The sequence below is a fragment of the Bufo gargarizans genome, chromosome 2 (genome assembly GCF_014858855.1).
Source record: "Bufo gargarizans isolate SCDJY-AF-19 chromosome 2, ASM1485885v1, whole genome shotgun sequence".
NCBI classification, from domain to species: domain Eukaryota; kingdom Metazoa; phylum Chordata; class Amphibia; order Anura; family Bufonidae; genus Bufo; species Bufo gargarizans.
In genome coordinates this window covers 138,425,766-138,451,525 of record NC_058081.1, presented here as the reverse complement: position 1 = coordinate 138,451,525, position 25,760 = coordinate 138,425,766, and the positions used below count along the sequence as shown (strand labels likewise).

Sequence of the window (25,760 nt, the reverse complement as noted above, 5' to 3'; positions counted from 1 at the left end):
CCCATTATAGTCAATGGGGCCAAAGCGGTAGTCCGGGGGCATGCGTGAACTAGCGGCAGCACGGATCAGACAGGCTGTTCACCCGCCGGAACAGCCTGCCAAAGTTCCTTGCCGTTAGTGTGAAACTAGATTTACTTGGTCATTTTCCAAACCCTTCTGCACGGTACTGAAACTGATTTCTTGCTAACATCTGGTACATACAACAAATCATTCATCTTTTTGTACCTCTTTCTAGGGATCGACCGATCTTTCTTTTTTATTTATACTTAATATTTTGGTGTTTATGTTTATTTTTATTTACTAACTTTTAGCCCCCTTAGGGGCTAGAACCCTTGTCCTATTCACCCTGACAGAGCTCTATGAGGGTGAATAGGACTTCACACTCTCCCTGCTGCTCTGTGCTCTGTGCACACAGCAGCAGGGACCTGACTATGGCAGCCAGGGCTTCAATAGCGTCCTGGCTGCCATGGTAACTGATCAGAGCCCCAGAATTACACTGCTGGGGCTCCGATCAGAAGCTGCCACTGCCACTAATGAGGAGGAGGGGATCCTGTGGCCACTGCCACCAATAATTAATATTGGGGGGCTTGGTTGGGGGGAGGGCGCACTGCGCCACCAATGTTTTTAACAATGGGGTTGGGTGGGGGAAAGGGCGCACTCCCCAACCAATGTTTTCAATCCTGGGGTTTGGGAGGCACACTGCACCACCAATGAAGATAACTTGCCCATTAATTCATATACAGGAGGCGGGTGCTGGCTCACATAGCCGCATCCCGACCTCTATGAGCGGTAGCTGCAATCCGTGGCAGTTAACCCCTCAGCTGCGGCAGGGGTTAACTGCTGCAGATGGCAGCTACTTGTCATAGAGGTCGGGTGCTGCTATACGTTTCTGCAGCCAGCTCCCGCCTCCTATTGAATTTGAATGAATGAGGGAGTTAACTTCATTGGTGGCACAGTGACCACAGCCCGTCCCCTCCTCTTCTCCTCTCATTGGTGGCAGCGGCAGCAGTGGCACAGGGGGGAGGGAGACACTGCTTCCTTCTCCCCTGTGCTGCTAAGGGAACACGGATCGCGCTGATAGCAGCATATCGGCAAAATAGATGCCGATACTGATAACTTTTAAAATCCTAAATATCGGCCGATAATATCGGTAAAACCGATAATCGGTCGATCCCTACCTCTTTCCACCATTTATTTTTTTTTAGAAGAAGAAGGTTCGGGCTTAGCCAGAGCTTCAAAAACTGCATCAAAAACCCTGAACATGGAGACGTGGTCTTAGGCTAATTTCACACTAACTCTTATACTCTGGCAGGGAGCAGCCTGCTGGATCTCTGTGTATTGCGGCATTGTCAGCCCCATCCAGCCCCACTAACTATAATGGGGATCGGCGGAAAAGGTGGTATGTGGAGTTTATTTTATTTTTTTACTGCCTGTGAAGGGGGCACTTTACTGGGCATATTACTGTCAGGGGGAACAGCTGGGCAAATATCTGGGCATATTACTGTGAGGGGGCACATAACTGTGTATAACTACTGTGAGGGGGCACATAACTGGGCATAACTACTGTAAGGGGGCACATAACTACTGTGAGGGGCACATATCTGGGCATAACTACTGTAAAAGGGCACATATCTGGTCGTAACTACTCTGAATGTTTCAGCCATTTCTGAACCTAAGCACATGTTTAGGCTTATTTCTTACTTTTATTATTTACAAATGGTCAGTGAGACCAATGGAGCCTTTTATTACATGTGCTTTTAACTATCTACATAAAATATAACATTTAACTGTCCGCTGTGTCACTTGGTTTCTTTTTGTTCAGTATCTTCTGTAACACTGTTACTCCCACTGTGTAATGTAGCGACTGCAGGGATAGACAAGCTGTTTTAATAACTTGCTTCTATCATCCCCTTTCTTTGTCCCTGCTCTACTTATGAAACTTCCTTGCTAGTATATTTCTGATACCTAGTGCACTCGCTGTCTAAAAGTAATTTAAGCACTGCCCCCGACATGTTTCGCCAGCTACTTTCAAACTTGTGGCAAAGTGATCCGGCAAGCAGTTCCTTCGCCTGATCCGGCAAAATGTATGCCAACTAATGGCATTTGTAAGACTGATCAGTTTTAAAAATGCCTGATCAGAAAAATGCATTGAAATGCCGGATCCGTCTTTCTGGTCATCCAGCAAAACGGATCCAGCATTTTTTTTTTTCACCTTTTTTTCGGTCTGCACATGCGCAGACCAGAAGGACGGATCCGGCGCTAATACATTCCTATGGAAAAAAAATGCCGGATCCGGCATTCAGGTAAGTCTTCGATTTTTTTTGGGCCAGAGATAAAACCGTAGCATGCTGCGGTTAACTCTTTTGCCTGATCAGTCAAAATGACTGAACGTGAGACATCCTTATTAATCCTGAACGGATTACTTTCCATTCAGAATGCATGGGGATATGCCTGATCAGTTCTTTTCCGGCATTGAGACCTTTTAACGGAACTCAGTGCCAGAAAAGAAAAACGCTAGTGTGGAAGTACCCTAACCTGGCATCTTCAGGGGATTCGGGGGCAGTGCTTAAATTACTTTTAGACAGCGAGTGTACTAGGTATCAGAAATATACTAGCAAGGAAGTTTCATAAGTAGAGCAGGGACAAAGAAAGAGGATGATAGAAGCAAGTTATTGAAACAGCTCATCCCTGCAGTTGCTACATTACACCGTGGGAGTAACAGTACAAAAGATACTGAACAAAAAGAAACCAAGTGACACAGCGGACAGTTTTATACATTTTTTATTAGTCAATAGATGTGTGAGTCATAATAAATGTTATATTTTCTGCAGATAGTTAAAAGCACATGTAATAAAAGGCTCCATTGGTCTAACTGACCATTTGTAAATAATAAAACTACTGTGAGGAGGCACATATGTGGTCATAACTAGTGTGAAGGGGTACATATCTGGTCATAACTAGTGTGAAGGGGCACATATCTGGTCATAACTACTGTGAAGGAGCACATATCTGGTCATAACTAATGTGAAGGGGCACATATCTGGTCATAACTAGTGTGAGTGCGGCAAATATCTGGTCATTATCTAGTTGTGAAGGGGCACATATTCTGTAGCATTACTATGTGAAGGTGCAAAATCTGGTCTCATAACTAGTGAAGGGGCACATTATTCTGTCATAACTAATGTGAATGGCACATATTCTGGTCATAACTAGTGTAAAGGTGGCTACATATCTGTTCATAAATTATGTAAGGGTCACATATCGCTGTCATAACGTACTGTGAAGTGGGCACATATCCTGGTCTCATAACTACTGTGAAGGGGCACATATTCTTGTCATAACTCGTGTGAGGGGCACATATCTGGTCATAACTAGGGTAAGGGCACATATCTGAGTCATAAAAGTGTGAGGGTCACATATCTGTCCATACAATTGTGAAGGGGCACATATCTGGTCATAACTAGTGTGAAGGGGCACATATCTGGTCATAACTAGTGTGAAGGGGCACATATCTGGTCATAACTAATGTGAAGGGGCACATATCTGGTCATAACTAGTGTGAAGGGGCACGTATCTGGTCATAACTAGTGTGAAGGGGCACATATCTGGTCATAACTAATGTGAAGGGGCACATATCTGGTCATAACTAGTGTGAAGGGGCACATATCTGGTCATAACTAGTGTGAAGGGGCATATATCTGGTCATAACTAGTGTGAAGGGGCACATATCTGGTCATAACTAGTGTGAAGGGGCACATATCTGGTCATAACTAATGTGAAGGGGCACATATCTGGTCATAACTAGTGTGAAGGGGCACGTATCTGGTCATAACTAGTGTGAAGGGGCACATATCTGGTCATAACTAATGTGAAGGGGCATATATCTGGTCATAACTAGTGTGAAGGGGCACATATCTGGTCATAACTAATGTGAAGGGGCATATATCTGGTCATAACTAGTGTGAAGGGGCATATATCTGGTCATAACTAATGTGAAGGGGCACATATCTGGTCATAACTACAGGGAGTGCAGAATTATTAGGCAAATTAGTATTTTGACCACATCATCCTCTTTATGCATGTTGTCTTACTCCAAGCTGTATAGGCTCGAAAGCCTACTACCAATTAAGCATATTAGGTGATGTGCATCTCTGTAATGAGAAGGGGTGTGGTCTAATGACATCAACACCCTATATCAGGTGTGCATAATTATTAGGCAACTTCCTTTCCTTTGGCAAAATGGGTCAAAAGAAGGACTTAACAGGCTCAGAAAAGTCAAAAATAGTGAGATATCTTGCAGAGGGATGCAGCACTCTTAAAATTGCAAAGCTTCTGAAGCGTGATCATTGAACAATCAAGCGTTTCATTCAAAATAGTCAACAGGGTCGCAAGAAGCGTGTGGAAAAACCAAGGCGCAAAATAACTGCCCATGAACTGAGAAAAGTCAAGCGTGCAGCTGCCAAGATGCCACTTGCCACCAGTTTGGCCATATTTCAGAGCTGCAACATCACTGGAGTGCCCAAAAGCACAAGGTGTGCAATACTCAGAGACATGGCCAAGGTAAGAAAGGCTGAAAGACGACCACCACTGAACAAGACACACAAGCTGAAACGTCAAGACTGGGCCAAGAAATATCTCAAGACTGATTTTTCAAAGGTTTTATGGACTGATGAAATGAGAGTGAGTCTTGATGGGCCAGATGGATGGGCCCGTGGCTGGATTGGTAAAGGGCAGAGAGCTCCAGTCCGACTCAGATGCCAGCAAGGTGGAGGTGGAGTACTGGTTTGGGCTGGTATCATCAAAGATGAGCTTGTGGGGCCTTTTCGGGTTGAGGATGGAGTCAAGCTCAACTCCCAGTCCTACTGCCAGTTTCTGGAAGACACCTTCTTCAAGCAGTGGTACAGGAAGAAGTCTGCATCCTTCAAGAAAAACATTATTTTCATGCAGGACAATGCTCCATCACACGCGTCCAAGTACTCCACAGCGTGGCTGGCAAGAAAGGGTATAAAAGAAGAAAATCTAATGACATGGCCTCCTTGTTCACCTGATCTGAACCCCATTGAGAACCTGTGGTCCATCATCAAATGTGAGATTTAAAAGGAGGGAAAACAGTACACTTCTCTGAACAGTGTCTGGGAGGCTGTGGTTGCTGCTGCACGCAATGTTGATGGTGAACAGATCAAAACACTGACAGAATCCATGGATGGCAGGCTTTTGAGTGTCCTTGCAAAGAAAGGTGGCTATATTGGTCACTGATTTGTTTTTGTTTTGTTTTTGAGTGTCAGAAATGTATATTTGTGAATGTTGAGATGTTATATTGGTTTCACTGGTAAAAATAAATAATTGAAATGGGTATATATTTGTTTTTTGTTAAGTTGCCTAATAATTATGCACAGTAATAGTCACCTGCACACACAGATATCCCCCTAAAATAGCTAAAACTAAAAACAAACTAAAAACTACTTCCAAAAATATTCAGCTTTGATATTAATGAGTTTTTTTGGGTTCATTGAGAACATGGTTGTTGTTCAATAATAAAATTAATCCTCAAAAATACAACTTGCCTAATAATTCTGCACTCCTTGTAATGTGAAGGGCACATATCTGGGCATAATCTGTGAAGGGGGAACAATGCTGGCATAATTACTGTGGTGGCATAAAGGGGAAATAATTACTATGTGGGGGTATTTAGGGGACTGGCTGGGATTAGATGTTTTGGGTGGAGTTAGAGGCCTGGCCTAGTGCGGAAAATTGGCCACATAATGTCCCTCTTCCTTCTTTTCTTAAGTTGGGAGGTATGGAAACCCAATCTTATAAGGGTTTCCGTGTTCCCGTTATTGATGACCTATCCTCAGGATAGGTTATCATTAGCCGATTAGCAGGGGTCGGACACCCAGCACCCTGACTGATCAGCTGTTCCCTGCAGCCACTGGAACTACCACTTTGAACAGAGTTGGAGACATGTTACTTGAATGGGAACTGAGCTGCTGAAACCCCACACCAATCAGATATTGATAACCTATTCTTTTTTTTTTTTTTGGTTTTGAAAATTCTTTATTCTGAATCTCAAGCAGATGACACATAAGATACATCAACCCCACAACAGGGTACTTATTTCCATTACAGTCAGTGTGGAATACAAACATTTTCAAGTACCAGCAATAGTGAGGAAGAGGAAAAAATTATAAGAATATAAAAGAGGGAGGAAGGGATGGAGGAGGGGAGGGGAGGGGGGGGGGGATCCTACTTTCCCTATATCAATGACCCCTAAAACCCATCCACTTCATGATGAGAAACCTCTATATTTTTTCCACGAAGACCATGTGGCTTCAAATACTTGAGTCCTTTTGGTTTCCCACCCTGCAATCTGTTCCAATCTGTATATTGCATCACACTTTGCAATCCACTGGGAGATGGGTGGGGCCCTACTATTTTTCCACATGAATGCTATCAGAACTCTCGCAGCCGCGAGTAAATGGCTCAGTAAGGATCTGGTGTATCTGTTCCCTCCAACTTTTCCTATCAGTCCCAGTAAACAACCCTCAGCTGTGGGCGCAAACTGTACCCCACTGATCTGAGAACAGATTGAACAGACCTGCCTCCAATACTCAGATATGATAGGGCATGACCACCATATATGCAGCATGGAGCCCTCTTCTTTTAGACACCGCCAGCACTTAGAGTCACAATTCGGATACATAATGTGCAATTTCTGGGGCGTGTAATACCACCTAGTGATGACCTTGTAAAGGTTTTCCTGCAGTTTCACACATCTAGATACCCTGGGGGTATTAGAGCATATTTGCGCCACCTCCCTATCTGAGAATTGAACTCCCAGTTCCTTTTCCCACTTACGTACGAAGCTGTATGTGTCAGGTCTGGTCTGGGAAACAAGCACCGAATATAGCTGTGCCACTTTTTTCCTAGGGGGCACCTTGGAAAGTACCATCTTCTCAAACAGTGTCACGGAAGCAGCTGGAGAGAGTTTCTTTTTCCCCAGATATTGCTTAATGTATAGTTTATGAATAAAGGACAACGTTCGCAGTTTAGGATGCTCGTCCCACCCGTCTTTTAGAAATCCCGAAGGATCCAGTAAATCTACTAATTGAATGGACATATCCCTAGTTCCCCCTGGTAAGGTAGAACCAAAATTTCCCCCAGAGCTCCACAGAACATCCCTCACCTGAGTCACAGGTGACACCTCGCGGTCCGAGAGCAGCACCTTGGAAAGCTCAGAATGCCATAACTTCAACGTATTTCTGGTCATGCTGCTAAGTGACTTGGTCTGTTGAGACATATCTTTAGGAGGCAAGAGAAGTAAGGATCTCAGATGAAGTCTCGAGTCCCCTGCATCTGCCAAAATATCCAATCTGTTCTCTGGGTTCCTAATCCATTCCAAACATCTCACTCCCTGAATAGCCCTGTAATATTCTGCCATATCCGGAAGACCCATTCCCCCTAGCTTGTTTGGCTGTATCATTATTGAATGAGGGATACGGGGCCTGGCCTTTTTCCAAAGGAATCTCGAAAAACATTGTCTCAGTTGGACAAAGAAAACTTTTGGCAGATGCACGGGCAATACCGACATATAATACAGTATTTTAGGGACCAATACAGATTTAATCAACGTACGTCTCCCGAACCACGAAGTGAATGGGATGCTCCACGAATCAATAGTGGATGTTATAGACCTGGGTAAACTACGAAAGTTTGCCTCAAAAAGGTCATTCGGTACAGAGGTTATATTTACCCCTAAGAACTTGATCGAACTAGTTGTCCAAACATACTCAAATTGCGCCTCCAAGGACGACTGCAAATCTTTGCTAACCGTTACATTTAGAGCTTGGGATTTCGTGGGATTAATTAGGAAGTTGGACAGGTTCCCGAATTTCAAGAACAAGTCCTGTATGGCCGGAAAAGCTACCAAAGGGTCGGTTATAATAACCAACAGGTCATCCGCGAAAGCCGCTAACTGATGATAAGTGTCTCCCACCTTTATACCCTGGATTCCGTCATCCTGTCTTATCGCTTGAAACAAGCATTCTACTACAATGATAAAGAGCAGGGGGGACAAGGGGCATCCCTGTCTTGTACCATTACCTATAGTGAAGCTGGGAGATAGAATGCCATTCACCATCACTCTGGCCGTGGGGGCAGCATACATAGCCATTATGGCATTAATGAACTGATGTGGTATCCCAAATTTAGCCAAGGCCAGACGCATAAAAAGCCAATCAATTCGATCGAATGCTTTTTCTGCGTCCGTCCCCAGGAGGACCAAAGGAATGGATTTCTCCCTGGCATGATGTATAATATTGACTATCCTAGTGGTATTAATTCTTCCTTCTCTGCCAGCCACAAAACCCACCTGCTCCGCATTAATTAATGTAGACAAGAAAGGTTGCAACCTCAATGCGAGCATTTTCGCGTACAGTTTCAGATCCGCATTCAAAAGCGAAATGGGTCTGTAGCTGGCACAGGACGAAGGATCCTTACCTTCTTTCGGCAGGATAGTAATTAGGGCAGACAACATTTGTGACGGGAGCGGGTTATCTACAAATACCTCGTTGTATACTTTGAGCATTCTGGGTAACAATATTGAGGAAAAGGTTGTGTAATATCCAGACGTTAGTCCGTCAGGTCCTGGGCACTTGTGCTTGGGAACTGTACTTAAAGCCTTATTCAGTTCCTGCAACGAAAAAGGTTTAGCAAGGGTTTGGGCTTGATCCTGAGTAATAACCGGGAGGCGTAACCCCGACAGCCACCTCCTAATGTCCCCTGACCTCATCTCATTCTCCGCCTCACTACCCTTTTCCCTAAGATTATAAAGCGACCTATAGTAGGTACAAAATTGCTGAGCAATGAGGTCAGTGGACATAACAGATCTGCCAGATGCACCTTTGATAGAATGTATATAAGATTTAAGTCTACGTTTTTTCAAACTTGACATCATGAACTTTGATGCTTTGTCCCCGTGTGCGTAGTATTTAAATTGTGCCGACAAGTATAGTTTAGCCACCCGGCCATTAAGTATGTTCTTAAGCTCCGCCCTTAATCTATTCAAACTCTCCAACACCTCCGATGATATTTGCTTTTTGTGTAATAACTCCAACTTTTGAATCTGCTCCTGCAATGTCACAATAGTAGCCTCCCGTTTCTTTCTTATATGCGAATTTAATGCGATAAAATGCCCTCTCACAACCGCCTTGTGAGCTTCCCAGACCAGACCCGGCGACATACCCTCCGTTTCGTTGAGACTGAAATATTCCTCAATATGTTTTCGTATATCTTGAACATATTCTTGTCTGCTCAGCAGAGTCTCATCAAGTCTCCAAGTAAACTGTGCTTTAGGGATAGACTTAACCCTAATAGACAGGAATACCGGGGCATGATCTGATAGTAATATACTACCTATTGAAGCCTGAGAGCAATCGCTTAAAGATCCCATAGGCACAAACAGGTAGTCTAACCTCTGATAAGAGACATGTGCCACCGAATAATACGTATAATCTCTCGATGTAGGGTTCATAGCCCTCCAGGCATCCACTAAACCCAATTCCGCCAGTTTTTTCTTAATCCGCCTAATTGTGACTTGGGACAAGGACGAGGAGCATTTAGATGTATCTAGGTACGGATTTAAGGCCGTATTAATGTCTCCTCCTACCACCAAGGAACCCTCCGCAAAATCCTGCAGTTTTGTTAAAGTGTTCTCAATCCACGCTGCCTGAGCTGCGTTTGGAGTATACATATTCCCGATAGTAATTTTCTGATTACCCAAGGTCCCTTTTAAAAACAAGTAACGGCCTTCTTCATCTTGGAGGACTGAATGCACCACCAACGGAACATTTTTGTGGATCGCTATCGAAACCCCTTTAGAGGCCCCAGAGGAAGAAGTGCTATGAAACCACTGATTATATACCATGTGTGATAAACGCGGCACGTGATTTCTCTTGAAATGAGTCTCCTGTATAAGAGCGATGCTCACTTTTTGCCTATTAAGGAGCTGACAGATCTGCGTTCGTTTGGTTGGTGCATTCAGTCCTCTCACATTATAAGTACATATTTTTAACTCAGCCATACTGAATTTACTGTGAACATTATTCGCTCATAATATCTTCTACAGCCGTAAAATATGGTTAATGCCTCAGGAGTAGGAACAAGGGAAAGGAGGAAAGACAGGGGAACGGGAATAAAGGAAAAACATACAAAACAATTAAACCTCATTAAGATTATCAAGGATAAGGCTTTGATGACCCGCTGCCTGATAACATCAGCGCGTTTAACTGCCCGCCATACCACCGTGGCCATCAAGAGGGGGTAGAGAGGACCAATGAACGGGTCCTAAGTGTGAAGAACGAGTATGTAAACATTAAATGGAGCGACATAGCTATATCGCATTCTAACCAATGAATCCTTTGAGGAGATTCCAGCAACCAGCCCTAACACTGGCAGAAACCCCTAAGGGGTATTACGATTACCATCCTGACTTGTCGTACAATAACATAACCAGACACAAGGGGTTGAGCATGGGAAACAAAACTATCAACTGTCCCTAATGCCGGTCAACTCACGAAAAACCAGGTATCGGTAAGAAACTTTTCAAGTCCTTGAGGAAGACTTTCTTTAGCGAAGAATATATGGAGATTCATCACTCTATGTCCATTTCTGGAGAAGTCATCATGGGGTCTCCTGATCTTCTTCCCCTGTTTCGGTTTTTCGGACGGCTCACTGGTGTCCATGGATCTATTCCTGGTAAAGCAGGTAAGTCCGTCAGGTCTTTCGCCGAGTGCCACATAGGGATGTCCAGAGCGGCTATTTCCAGTACATCGCATACTAGCGGGATGTCAGCCGGAGAGCGCACTGTTAATTTTCGGCCTGGCGCATTGATCAAGAGACCGAAGGGGTGAAGCCAGCGATAGGTAATATTCTTGCTTCTGAGAACATCCAGGAGTGGTTTCAACAACCTTCTTTTTTGAAGGGTAATTGGAGATAAATCTTGAAAGATCTGCACCTCTGCATCTCCAAAGGGGATACTTTTCTTAGATCTCGCTGCCTTCATTATCTGGTCTTTGGCCATGAAGCTGGACAGCCGGCAAATCACATCTCTCGGAGGTTCTCCATGCTTAGGAGGAGGACGAAGAGCCCTGTGGATTCTATCCATAGTGAGGTCTCCCCCAGAGTCCGGGCCTATTATCGCTGTGAACATCTCAGTCACTGCACCTCTCAAGGCCTCCGGCCCTATTTCTTCTGGCAGACCCTTCAGCCTTAGGTTATTGCGGCGCCCCCGATTATCCTGGTCTTCCACCATTTCATACAAACGGTTAATGTGCGCCTGTGCTCTATCTAGGCTGCCGGCTACTGCTGTGCTATGCACTATAACCGCTTCTTGCTGGCTCTCAACCTCATCCACTCTCTCCTTCACTTGCCTGAGGTCCCGTTTGAACTCCTGCAGGTCTTTACGGAGGGGGGAGATCGTGTCCGCCAAAAGTTCCTTCATAAATCTCCTGGATATAGGCAGGTTCTCTCCCTCCATCTCCGGCTCATGATCGCTGTCTCTCTCGGAGTCCGCTGAGACTTCCGACGCTGCTGTGGTTTCTGATCTCGGCGCCATCTTGGAAGCCTGCTTGCCTCCCGCCACGCTTTGTTTTCGGACAAATTTGTCCATTTCCCCATGACCAGCACCCGACTTGTTCGGTCTTGGAGTGTCCTTGGACCTGTCTCTTAAAGTCTTGCCCATTTTCTGGCTTGTATATGCTTGCTAGAAACTCGTTTTCACAGGACCCAGAGCAGAGCTCACAGCGGCATGTGTGTCTCGCTCTGCTGCCAAGCTCCGCCCCTCCTTGATAACCTATTCTGAGGAGAAGTCTTTTAAAGGGAACCTGTCACCTCCAAAAACCATCCCAAGCCACCAGCAGTACCTGAGAGTAGCCCACAGTGTGTTTCTAATGATCATTTACTTTCAGCAGTCAGATGCGGCAAAAGCTCTAAAAAACTTTCTTTTATCCCCTGCCCGTGCTATTTTCTAGTCAACTATTTTCTAGATGTTTTAATATATGCAAATGAGCCCCTAGGAGCAGTGGGTCCAGCTCTCTCTGGAATGGCAATGCCCCCATTGCTCCTAGAAGATAATTTGCATATATTTAAACATTTCTCAGCAATGCAGGCACATATAATACAAAAAGGGAAATTCGGCTTTCGGGTGACATTCATGGAAAAGGTAAAAAGTTCAGGCTACAGTGATATTATATCATGAAAGTTGGGCATTTAAGTAGAAGCATGCAGTGGTGATTTCCTCATCTCAAACTATTTATTTAAAAGCCAACAGCAGTGGTGGGTACACCCCCACCAAAAATGGCAGTAACTCAATCATTTGTCATGTGGCCTTGAGTATTAATTACAGCTTGACAATGACGTCTTATGCTGTTCACAAGTCGACTTGTCTGCTGAGGCATGGCATCTCATTAGAAAAGAAATCTAATGATTACCTATGGGTATGGGAACTATTAAAAAGTGTAAAAAAAACCAAAAAAAGTGTGTGTGTGTATATATATATATATATATATGCAAAAGAAAAACAAAGGCAGCACAGACTGGAAAACAAAATATAAAGTGGGTGCACGCTCAATGGGGATAAGCTTAGCCAATATGCAGAGTATAAAAAAGCGAGCAGCACTCCAAGCATAATGAAGTAAAAAAGGATAATTTATTGAATGTAGGGAACATGTCAGTTTTTCACATAAGGTATGCCGTAAAAGCAAAACCCATAAAACTGTAGCGGAATTGTGTTTTGTTTATTTTTATTTTTTTATAATTGGACTCTATTGTGCACAACCCTAAATGGTGCCATTAGAAAATACAACTTGTCCTGCAAAAAACAAGCCCTCATACGGCTATGTAAAGCAAAAAAAAACAAACACAGGTTATAGCGTTGGGAAGGCTGGGAGTAAAAAACTAAAATGAAAAGATGGAAAATCGCCTGGTCTTGAAGGGGTTAAGGACTGCAGTCACTCCAAGGAGTTAGAGCACTCCATTTGCTCTTTTAGGTGTATTTTTGATATGTACTGTACTTCAGCAGCAGAACTGACATTTAAATGTCTATTGCATTTTCCTATTAACTTCTTCACGTTTATCACCATTTTAAGTAAATGACTAAAAATGTAATAATGAATAAGAAACATTGAAATTAATTAGATCTCTGCTGATTATAGAACCTGCTCCGGCTGTTGCCCTCATCCTCTCCTAATGAATTTGCAGTCAGAAGTCAAGCTTGCTGGGGAATATAGACGGCAAAGGCAAATGAATATAGCAATTTAAACTCTACTTAAGATACTTTGGGAGTCATTTATCAAACTGGTGTAAAGTAGAACTGGCTTATTTGTCCATAGCAACCAATCAGATTCCACCTTTCCAGCTCCTTTGCAAAATGAAAGGTGGGATCGGATTGGTTGCTATGGGCAACTAAGCCAGTTCTACTTTACACCAGTTTGATAAATGACCCCCTTTTTTAGTGGAGTCAAAGTCCAAATGTCTGATTTGCTATGAAGTTACCAGGTAATGAATGGACTGGTTTACACTGATGTTTATGTGCTCATTGCTGGTGCTTTTGGCAGGGGACAGGGGTCAGCATGGTCACTCTCACCAATTTACTGCTATGCGGTCCCATACACAGCAAACTGCCATGCACTGACTCCTTTCTATCATGGCCAGCAACCTGTGCTGCAGTAGCTCTGTCACCAGTTCAATGGTTGTCCGGCCTTGGATGCATTTTGGCAGGTATTAACCCCTTGCATCCTGGGAACCCATTTTGGAGATTCTCTGACTTTGGCCATCACAATTTGGTCCTTGTCAAAGTTGCTAGGATCCTTACGCGCCTGTTTTTCCTGATTCCAACTTAAAAACTTCAATAGTTGGGTGTTTGCTTGCTGCCTAATATATCCCACACCTTGATAGGTGCCATCGTTGATGGTGAATTCTGCCTCTTGGTCACACCTTCCTCCAGTGACATATGGCTTACCGTTCAGCTACATTGGACTCGGTGATGGCTCTTGGGGGTGTCTTCCAAGGGCAATTAATTCTTCCTCCTGGCAAGCGCCTGAAATCAAACTGGCAGCATATCTTGGGATCGGGGCCACAGGTGTGAGGCACATCATAGCTGTAAAAGGGCATCATGTGGCAAAAAATATCTGTGCCCGAATCTGGGTCTGAGAATGGAGCACAGGATAAGCACGTTAGATAGATCTTCATGGTTAGTTCAAGAGAATATATTTTATTACAGTGATATTATTTTTACAGTTAGGCTCTATACTAAACAACAAGTTTGTACACGATAACCTTATAGATGGGTTGTCTTCTGGAATAACATGTTACGGCCTCATTCTGCCACAAAAATTGCTCTTTACCAATTTAACAAAATAAGCATCTGTCCTATCATCATAGCCCAGGAACTGGAGCCATCTTCTGTAACTGCTTCTGGTGCCATGGGTGGAGGGTAGGCACGTTGTCCTCCCAAGAAAACACAGATGTAGCTGACTGTATTGTTCCATGTCATGTTGCGCTAACGCACAGCACAGAGGGAGAGAAATCAGGGTGACATCAAAATTAAACATGGTGTCTGATCAGAAGCAGACGGGAGGCTGGATTGCAGGTAGACTGTAGAGGACTACACAATACATAAGACAAGTCTAGAGCATGACAAGCAGGTGTGTTTCCACTGGAGCTCTTCTTTAATATTACACTATAATGCATCTGAGAACTCTCACATTGCCAAAATAGTAAGGAAATCAACAAGCTCACAGTTTAGTAGGAACATTTATCTGTTCAAAGAGTAACTTACAATTTACAAAAACTTTTGATATCTCATAGTGACATATCAAAGGTTTTGATCGGTGAGGCTCAAAGCGCTGAGATCTCCGGTTGTTAAAATGGAGAGTCAGAAGCTGTCCCTCCTTGCTGCTGAAGATGGAAATAGACTTTCTATTGAAGCGGTCTTCAGTTCTGTCTTCAACATTGAGAACAGACAGCGCTCAGCTGCGCATTTCTAACTTGGACCGTTCAGCCCTCCACCCATCAAAACCTTTGATATGTCACTACGATATATCAAAAGTTTTTCTAAAATGTAATTACCTACCGTTTTAAGTGAAAAAGAAATGGGTTACATAAAAAAAAAAAAAATAATAATCAATCCTTTTGCTTTCCTAAGGGTGGCTGCCTTTGTGCACCTAGACAGTCTGACAGCACATCTGCTGAGTGGTCTAAAATTCTCCAGACCGCCATGCTTAGGACTAGTGCCAAGGAAAACGATTGGTGGTTTCTTACCCCATGTCTGTCTCCACATAAACTCCAAGCTTCGAGTGGCTGCAAAATGTTTTTTAATAGAATAATGCACTCTCTGGATCAGCATGCTGGTTAGATTAGAGAGTTTTAAAAGGTAAGGCATGGTGGAACTGTGTCCAAAAGGATCCACTGCCCATCCTGACCTTGGAATGACACCTAAAAATATATATTTTTTTTTAAAATCAGCAAGAAAAAAGTCAGCGCTGTTTACACAATAAGCATGCAAATCATATTATTTAGCTATAGGATTTTTAACCAAGAGAGTGTCTAAGAAACCTTCTTGACATCTGATTAAATTACTGAGAATATTTTCTATCTCTGTATCTAAGCATTCAGAGAACCCTTGTCACGGCTGGCGGTGGGGAAAACCCCCAGCCGTGCGGTGCCAGGAGATGGTAGGGTTACCCCTTGGCCGGGACCACAGAGTTAGGGAGCAGGTCACCTCCTATTGCATCCCTAACGCTGACCCTGTCTCCTATCTGTATGAGCCGACCTTGGTGGTAGGAGGACTCATACGCCGGAACCTTAAAGTCCCTACGAGCCCTCAAGTCGGCCCTGTACTAGGGGACAGAGTGAGACGACCTGCTCCTCCTAGGCACGGGGGAGCAGGAGTCTCAACGGCCAAGCAACACAGGGGAAACATCAACAGACATATGGAAATGACAGGTAAGTGAGACTAGTCCTGCACTTACCTGCCACAGACACACAAACCTGGAACCCATGAACAAGTGCTGATGTCCACAGCAACATAAAGGACACAGCACACACCAGACATACAAGGGAAACCAGGAAACCATAAGCTGCACTAACAAGATAACCCCACACACACCTAGATAACACCAAGAAACATAGAAATTCCCAACACAGGTTTTATGACCAGAAGGATGGTCCTCACCAGGCAGATGGAGGAGACAGGAGGCTGCTCCAGCCAGCATGGCTGAGAGCAACCTACTGAGCCCAGCCAGGGACTGAGGCTTTATAGGCCAAGAGGCCCCACCCAACGATCAACCACACCCAGTGACATCACACACACTGGGAAGGAAGTTAACCCTTCCAGCACACAGAAGGGAAAACACACATATAAGGGGAAGTGCACATAATACATAACCCACACCAACCCACTCACCTGTTACCGCCAGCAACGGCATGCGTGGCCACCATGTTCTGGGGAACAGCCCGCAGGCCGAAACCCTGCCACCACATGCATACAACAGACGTTGCCGCGGACAACCACAGGTGAAGGGAGGTGTCTACGTGCATACAACACATAACCTCGTGCACCACAAAACGACAAAGGGAGTGCACATAAAACACGTTGCCAAGGGCAACCGCACGCACACTTGTTGTCCGCGGCAACCGCACCTGAGGCAAACAACTAAGTGCCCCAGCTGCGGTTGACGAACTCCCAAACCGCGGGCAACAGCATGCGGCACCCAAGGAGTCACGACCATGACCAGGGGTCGTGACAACCCTTTGCTGTATTGAAATCAACTATTATGTCCAGGTATTTTTTTAACATTCCTTGTAAAAATCTAACTAAAAAAATCCCTATAAAGTTGGGTGTTCAAAATGGCTGACTATTGATGAAAGTTCCTGTCCAAGCTTATAGTAGATGGGGCTATTTTCGAGCGTCTTTCATGTGAACATTCCTACCACTAGTTTCTTGTCCTAGATGCTCTACTGGATTGTGGCATCTCTGCCGTGCTTCTGGAACCAGCTTGAAATGATGTGTAGTTTGTGACAAGGTGCAAAAATTCTTTGGAAGTGGCAATGTAAAAGCTTGGTAGCTGTGGCCATAAAGGAATGTGCGTGGTGAGGTAAACTTGTATATTAAATTGTGTTAAATGTTCTTCTAGGTTTGTCCAGTTTGGACAAATCGCATAACAGATCTTAAATGAGGAATAAAATGGTTTCTTAAGGATTGACGTGCTTTTTGAATACCACCCTCTCCCTGACTGAACTGTGAAGGCAAGTATACTTACCTGGTAACTGCTAATAGGTCCTGTCTCTGTGAGTCCTAGGCTGTCTTGTGCCACTCGGGTCAGGTGCGCCACTGCAGCCAATGACTGGCCTCAGCAGTCACTTATCTCTAAACCGCACAGGACTCAGCAGTAACCTGACGCTTGGGGACACATCATCGCTTACGACAGTCATTGGCTGCAGCCAAGATTGTGACCCTATTTGTGCCTGAGGAATACACGAGAGGATGGAAGAGCAGTGAAGAAAGCCAAGGACCCATAGAGCCAAAAATCAGTTGTGGGGAGAAGGTAAGTATTCTTCCCAGGATAGCTCAGGTCAATCCTGGACAACCCATTTATGCTTCACAGAATCCAATGAAATCAATGGGTCATCTTTGTAATGCATGGATGAGCTAGGTCATTCAGAAGTGGAACAGTTTCAATGGTTACACCAGGAAATTGACAGTGATTTGCTGTCACTGCCATGTGATGCCTGACAACACTTTTTGCACTGACAGCTAGAGGGGAGGGACCGTGTTGAGCAGTGGTGCAAGAAAAGAACTATGGACAACACATCATCATTATTGCAAGCAGCCGTTGCAGCTATCATGTGGACCACACATCATCACTGCCTGGTGAAAGCACAAATCCTTCTGCGTGGGAACAGTGCTGCATTTAAAGGGAATATCCCTTTTAATCATTGAGATTAAAATAAGATGTATCCTTTAGAATAACTAAGAGAAAGCCAGTTACACCCTTACCTATGTTCTTCTTAAGCCACTGATGACCTTCAATCATCTGGTCAATCATAGCAAAAAAGTGAGTATTGGCTTCATCCGGCATCACCCAGCCACCAGTTGTCATTTCCAGTTGCCCGTTAGTAACTAACCTAAGGAAAACAGATGCATAGGCCAACAGAAATGATGACAGAAGTAATGAAGAATGTGAATAGAAGTATACGTGCAATCCATACAGACTGATTATATTTAAAAAAACACCTGCTATAAAGCTCCTAAAATAGTTGGTAGAAAGAGAGAATCATATACAGAGATCCTTAGCCTTTCACTGTTTGTATGGAGCATTTAAGGGGAGTCTGTCAACATTCTGATCATGCTAAACTGCTGCCAGTAGTAGTTATGGGCTGGGGAAAGCAGGATAAACATGTCTTTTGGAGCATTTCTTATCAGGAGTAGTGAAAATATGAAGTTTTATTCTGCTAGGTTCTGTTGCTGCACGTGCACTGGAGATGGATTTTCAAGTGCCCTCTGCTTTGAGCTGCTTCTCAGCCATCACCTCTGCTCTGAGTGACAGCAGTAGCATCCAACCAGAAGACTTCTACAGCTGTCACTCAGCACTTTACAGTAAACCCTGACCTAAGCAGAATTTAGAAGAATAAAAGTTCATATTCTAACTACTCCTGATAAGAAAAACGGATCAGCTGGAGCCACCACTGACCATTAGAGTCTCCTGAGGCCCCCATTCGAGAGGCATTTGAATGCAGTGGTTGTGGTGCAACCTGACACTCCATTTAATATCTATGGGACTGATGGAAATGGCTGAGAACAGTACTCAGCTATCTCCATCAGTCTCATATAGAAACTGTAATGAATGAAGCTGCAGAATACATGCATGACCACTGCTCCATTCATATGCTTAGGGTGGTCCCAGAAGTTGGACCCCCAAGGATCATACACGTATTATCTTGTCGATATGTGATAAGTGTTTGTCCAGGGATAACCCCTTTAAGACGCACCCCTCTTCCTCAACCTACTGTTTACATGGCAACAACAGTGGAGCGGGATGAGGAGAGCACAAACCGAATGCTCGCAGGGTAGATGTGAGATTATTTCCTATTTCACCTTTTTTAATTTTTAACTTTAGTGCACTTTTAAGTAGGACAGCAGACTAGTTGGCGGAACCCCACTCTTAGGCTATGCCATAAAACTCTACAGCCAAAACCACATTTAAGCAAGCAATAATTATAGAAGAATAAATATGCCAGCCATTATGTCTTGCCTGCGGACTGCTGCCCTCTTCTGGGAATTGATGTTGTCCCACCACTTTGAAAAGAAGGAGATCTCTGACCAGATAAACCTCCGACGAGGATCTTCTTGTAGCTTCACTACCATGTTGTTCAGAATATGCTGAGTCTGGTCATAGTAATACTTATCAAATGTTTTTATCCAACCTACCAAGACAGGAATTAGACTGTTGTAAAGATCATACAGTAGTATCATGTCTGAGAAAATAGCTCCTCTCCATAGCACATATTTAAAGGTAAGTGATAAAGGTACAGATCCTAGCGCTGCCGTCTAAATGGGAGGGGGGAGGAAATCAGCCGTACTATAAATGGGTTACAGTAAGGCGCGTCGCTGCTGGGTTCTGATGGGGGGATAGTTGCCGAAAACCCCGATAGATAGAACAAGCTATTAAGAGAACAGAATTGAACCCGCGCTGACTAGGTGTCAAACTCCAACACCGCGGTGCATAAATAGTATCGGCACACGTGAGTTGGAGATATGTACTATCTGAAATTGTCATATGATGAAAAAGTCCCAATGTATCAGTGTCTCCTAGAAAAATGTGGAAGGTAAGATCCAATAAGTGAGGAGCTGATATAAAAAGCCAGCAGTTACTTACTGGTAAAAGTGCTTGTTGGTAGATATATTCATACTGCTGGATTCATTCCGTTTCATAAAGTATTTCTTCTGCGGTTTGTTGGATTCTTTCAGTATCTCTGCTGGCGATGTCTTCTGCGTTTCTCTCGTGGCACGCGCGTAGCCCCGGCCGGTAACTCGCGCGCGCTCTCGAAAGCAATGTTTGGTAGTTGTCATGGAAACCTAACGTGTGACGTCACACCTAAAGCTACGGAAGCTTCTCTGGTCCACAATACCTCCGACGCGTTTCGGAATAATCGTATTCCTTCCCCAGGGACTTTTTCATCATATGACAATTTAAGATAGTACATATCTCCAACTCACGTGTGCCGATACTATTTATGCACCGCGGTGTTGGAGTTTGACACCTAGTCAGCGCGGGTTCAACTCTGTTCTCTTAACATATTTAAAGGTACTTAAACCTTTGCTGGCACCACAAAAGTGCTTGGCTTTTCCAGTATGCAGTGTACAGATCCCATATACTTAGAGCCGTACTTGACATGCTGGAAAAAACAGCAGAGCCTCTGAAATGGGAACGTGTGAAGTGATCTGAGATACGCTGCTGAACCTTCGCGGCTTCATCAAAGTCCCCTTTAAAGGGATAATAAACCCAAACATTATTGGCTGTATATACGCTAAGTGAAGTTGCACAGGTACACGGATATGCCCAGAGATCAGCAGAGGTGGGACCTATTTATTTATTATATGCACTTACCGTATATAGCGCTTTACAGACATTAGCATCACACTGTCCCCAAAGGGGCTCACAAGCTAAGTTCCCTATCAGTATGTCTTTGGAGACCTGTACCTATCTGTTCTATATCTAGAACTCCAGTGACTTTGATTAAAACGTTCTCTTTATTGTAGATAAATAAAAAAAAGTTCAAAAGTTGCTTACAGCATTTGAATATCTGAAATGCGTAATTAAGTTCTGCTGCTATTGGATCAGTGTTCAGACTTTTTTTTACATTTTTCTACACTAAGGAGGACGTTTTATTTGAAGTCACTGGAGTTAGATTTGATTTCCTGAATCAATGTCAGATGGGTGCTGATCCCAGCTCTGGGACCTGCCCTCATCTCCAGAACAGGCCCCCTGACGTGAAGGAGAATGCATTGCGCAAGCACAGCCAGCCTCCATTCACCCCTATGGGAGTTCCAAATAAAGCTGAGCTATTTCTGACAGTAACACAGAAGCGAATGGAGAGATGGCTGTGCATGCGCAGTGCACTTTCCATTCACCCCTATGGGACTTCTAAAAACAGCTGAGCACACTCGCTCAACTATTTTTGCAACTCCTTTGGCAGTAAATGGAAAGCACCTACTCAAGCACAGTCTTCTCTCCTTCGCTTTGGTAGCATAGCCTAGCAATATGCCATCAAAGCCTGCAATGGGCCAACCCCTTTAATGCTCCCATTCAGCAGACATATCATGCTCTTATCAGGTTCACAGGTGAAAATCTATTGTATCTTACTGTTCTTAAAAAGGACCTGCTAGATCTCCTGACGCGCTTGTTTTAGTATATCCTTGTATTCCCCATCAAATAACAATTATGGAGCTTTTTCTTAGAACTCTGCATTTTGAAATTTCTCTCTTATAACTTCTGGAAACGCAAGAACAAACTGACAACATTCAAAAGAAAAAGCGGAATCGACATGATATAGCTTATAAATGTCTTTACTGAGCCCAAATAAAAGCATCAAAGTAACATTTGAACAGCAGGAAAAATATCCCTTGGCTGATGCATTTCTGAACTCTACCATCTTTATTCTTAGTGGTGCTATGAGTCAGAAACACGTCAGCCCAGTGATTTGTTTTGCTACTGAAATACTGCTTTGATTTTTTAAAACATTTTAGAACTGAGGTGTGCTGGCCAATTATTTTTTTGTCTCAATGTAAACCCAAGTTGGTAATGTAATCACACATTCCAACAGAAATTATTATAGGGAATTCATTTACCAAAACAGGCATGTCAAGTGTGGTGACAGATGACTTAGACTAAGGGTTACATACCATCTTGAGACTTGATCAGATAAAAAAAAAAAAAACATTTTTTGGTTTTCTTTTCAATGGTGTATACATCTGTAAGGTGCAAAATTGCCTACTGTTTTTGACTATATTCAACTTGACTATTGGACTGATATGTTTGTCTAAGACACTATGGTGATGGGGCTTTTCTCTGTGTTAGGGACTCCTTAGGGTGACCAGGAGGTTCCTGACACATGATCGCCCCTACAGAGTGGCCATTCAGTTTTTAGGTTGGGATTAAATAGTATTAGGGAAAGGAATAGGGAAAGACTCTTTTCTTTCATCATAACCTACCTCAAATATGTAATAAAGGAGGTGTTCAGCAACTATTTTAGTGATTTTTATTAAAAGTTATGTTTTAAGTGGTGTTCTCGGTGAAACCTTACTTTCCTACTCCACTGTCTCTAATTAACTGATCTTCTGATGGTTGACCTAGTCAGAGCTGTAATACATTTTCAGCTTTACAATGCTGTCACATGTGGTCACCATGCAGCCAGGAGCAAAAGGTCCATGTGGACTGCTAATGAAAGTAGTGCCTTCTTGTTGCTCCTTTAGGCAAATTGTGTGGCCACTAACAAGCACTTCTTTAATGACCACCACTGCATGGGCAAGTAGAGGCCGTGCGGAGGCTGCTACGTGTGACAGGTCTTCAACTGGATTATTGACAGGGAATCCAGGAAATATCTGTCCCATAATTAACATTTCATATCACATATCTCCAGTTTTGAGAGCCTTCAGAATCAGTTACGTCCATACAACCTTATCAGAGTATTACCAGTGTCAGGACTCCATTAACACTCCTTCACAGAATTCTAGGAAGCTGTATTCACCATTTGCTTTTCTTGTTCAGAAAAGAATTAACTAGACTCATGAATTTGTTTTAGCTGAATTCATACAGAAAAGGGCAGAATAAGGGTCTAAGCATCTGTCTTATTCTTAATGGGTAAAACCTCCCTTGTGAGAGCGTACAGAGAGAAATAAGTGCTTTCTGTTTGTAAAACACAGGTTGTCTCTTCCTATGGAACCTTTTCTCCCTTTGTACTAACTAAATGAAAGGTATGAAGCTTCCAAATAGAAGAAAATTACCTTCTAAAAATGAGTTGCAAAAAACTAAAACATAAAAAACACAAAATAACAAATGCTGCAGAACTATTAAGCTGGATTTTGGTACATATTTGGAGTGGAAATGCAGATAAATCTGTAGAAAAATCTGCATGTGCAAGTACACTAATTGATCACAGCAATTGAGGAGACCATTGTGTAGGACCTTCATTTATTGTTACAATAAGAAACAGGTCTACATTTGGTCAAAATTCTTATCGGCAAGAAAGGGTCAAGCTTTTCATACATGGAAAGGTGCCTCAGGTAGAATGCTTATATTTGGTGAGGCATCTTTAGGTACATAGACCTACACAATGCCAGCAGCACAGCAAGTTCGGAGCTGACAAAGATTTCTGTCTTCCCCACTTCTGACTATATTATGTTGCTATGGCATTTTAAAAGTCGCAAATACAGGGTTTTCAAATTTTTTTCTGCCAGAAAACTAGTATAGGGAGATAATAAATCTCACCCTGTATTTATATTTGCTCCTCTCTTCCTGAGTGGCAGGTTCGGATAGTTACTATTCACAGGGGTCATATTAGCATTGGATAACAAAAGATTTCTTGGGTTTCATAGTGAATTTTGTTTATCTGCCTAGAGTACCCCAGACACTGCATATTTTTGTCCCAAATACCCGTTTTTCATATCAGTGTTTTCCTTCTCCTTTTTTCAGCATCGTTGCATCCTGGCAGGATGTTTACACACAGAACTTCCTGTTTTCATCCACTTCCTGTTCTTGGTTTTCTAACCAAACCCAGCATGCTTTGCTCTGTATTGTTTCACAGGGCTTTTTCCACCTAGCTAACATGGAGAGGGGGAGGTGTAGGGGCTGTGACTACTGCAGAGAGAACAGTGAAGCAGGGGCAACAGTCCCTATGAGAGATTACAGAGGAAAGCATGCTGGATTTGCTTGGCAAACCGAGCAGGAAGCTGGCAAAAAAGGAATTACTGCATGTAAACATCCGGCCAGGATGCAGTGATGCCAAGAAAAGGAGAAGGAAAGTGATGACAAGAAAACCAGGAACATGGGGTACAATATGCAATGTTTGGGCAGATAAAAAACTCACTATGAAAGCAGGAAAACCCTTTAAAAGCAATAATTCAGAAATGTTTCCCTATGTCTTATATAACATTCTGTTGCTAGAGCAGGAACCATATCTGGTGGAGACAAATACCACTCCATACCAATATATATGTTTCAAAGGGATTGCTGAAATGCTTATGTAATTCCCACTAACTTGAGTAAAGAATACAGAAAGGTCTGGATGCTAAATAAACTTCTACAATGTATCAAGCATTTCTAGGAAGAAATTGATCCCAATGGAAAGAACCACTGTGAACTAGACATTCACAATAAAAGAACATAAAATGACTGTGAATAATGATCACATAAATGAATGCACAGTAAATGATCATCACAAGAAAAAGTGTCCAGATTAGTGGATCTCTTAACGCAGAGGTGGGAAACCTCAACATACGGTCCGTGGGATCATTTCATGTAGCCCCCGACCCCTGCCAGAACATATTGTAAAAATGTTAATGGGTGCAGTCATTAGCATTAGCGCTGCACTGGCTGTCATCACCTTCCCTGGTCTTCTTCTGACCCCACACTGTGTCCTGACACGTAGACATTTCAGGAGCCCAGCCACGCCCACTGCGAAGGAGCCCAGCACCGCCCACACCCTTTTGCTCCCCTGATGTCACATAGTTGAAGCGCCGTAATCTCGCACATGCCAGCTAGCGCATACACAGTTCATTCCCTGAGGCTGATGCCAGCACAGGGAAGGAACACCATGCCGGCACCCTCATGCGGCATACAGCGCTTCAACTCTGTGACGTTGGGGCAGCAAGGAGGAGATTCAGAGGATGTGGGCGGTGCTGGGCTCCTTCACAGTGGGCGGTGCTGGGCTCCTTTGCAGTGGGCGTGGCTGGGCTCCTGAAATGTTGGTAACAGCCCCTTGGGCTCCTTATTACCCTCATTTGCATATATATAAAATCTTTTTTTGACTGAATAAAAGCACTGACAGCTATGGAAAATGTATATTGTGGACGTGCTAGTGGCGATCTAGCAGCACATGTCCACAGCTCTATAGGCTCAAACTAGCTGACAGAATCCCTTTCATTTGTGTTTGCTTTACAGATTGAGGGAGATTTGTCAAACTGGTGTAAAGTAGAACTGGCTTAGTTGCCCATAGCAACCAATTAGATTCAACCTTTGATTTTCCAAAGGAGCTGTCAAGAATTAAAGGTGGAATTTGATTGGTTGCTATGGGCAACTAAGGCAGTTCTACTTTACACCAGTTTTGATAAATCTACCCCATTTGTATCTACATTTTGTCGTGCTATGAACATTTAGGTGTGTTTGGCAGGGCGAATGCCAGCTCTGGAAAATTCACTAATGCCTCATGGAGGTGAAGAGATGCCCTTTAATTGGTTGATGAAGATGTTGTGGCATGAATTTCTAGAAAAAGTACCCAGTGTTGCCAGGGTATACAGTGTCAGTAAGGCTGTCTGTTTGTTCATTAGATTTGTTCCAAGGGTACCCAGGAGGCCATTCCGTGCCCTGATGATTTCATTTTTAACCTTCTAAATATCTAACAGCTAAACTGGTAGGCGATGAAGTCATAAAACTAAGGCAGAGCTGATGAACAGCATTGGCAGTTTTATTGCCAAGTGCATAGACATG

At 43.5% G+C, this 25,760-nt stretch overlaps 1 protein-coding gene across 3 annotated transcripts in view; it reads right to left on the bottom strand.

The window, feature by feature from the left end:
• MAN2A2 (mannosidase alpha class 2A member 2) overlaps positions 1-25,760 on the bottom strand; it is a 151,378-nt gene that overhangs the window by 39,348 nt on the left and 86,270 nt on the right. For all 3 annotated transcript variants that reach the window (XM_044279496.1, XM_044279495.1, XM_044279497.1), the window contains 4 exons: positions 19,308-19,479; positions 18,053-18,180; positions 15,316-15,489; positions 14,015-14,201 (listed from right to left, as the gene is read on the bottom strand). In XM_044279496.1, coding sequence (XP_044135431.1) covers positions 14,015-14,201; positions 15,316-15,489; positions 18,053-18,180; positions 19,308-19,479 — 661 coding nt within the window. The remainder of the gene's footprint in view (positions 1-14,014; positions 14,202-15,315; positions 15,490-18,052; positions 18,181-19,307; positions 19,480-25,760) is intronic.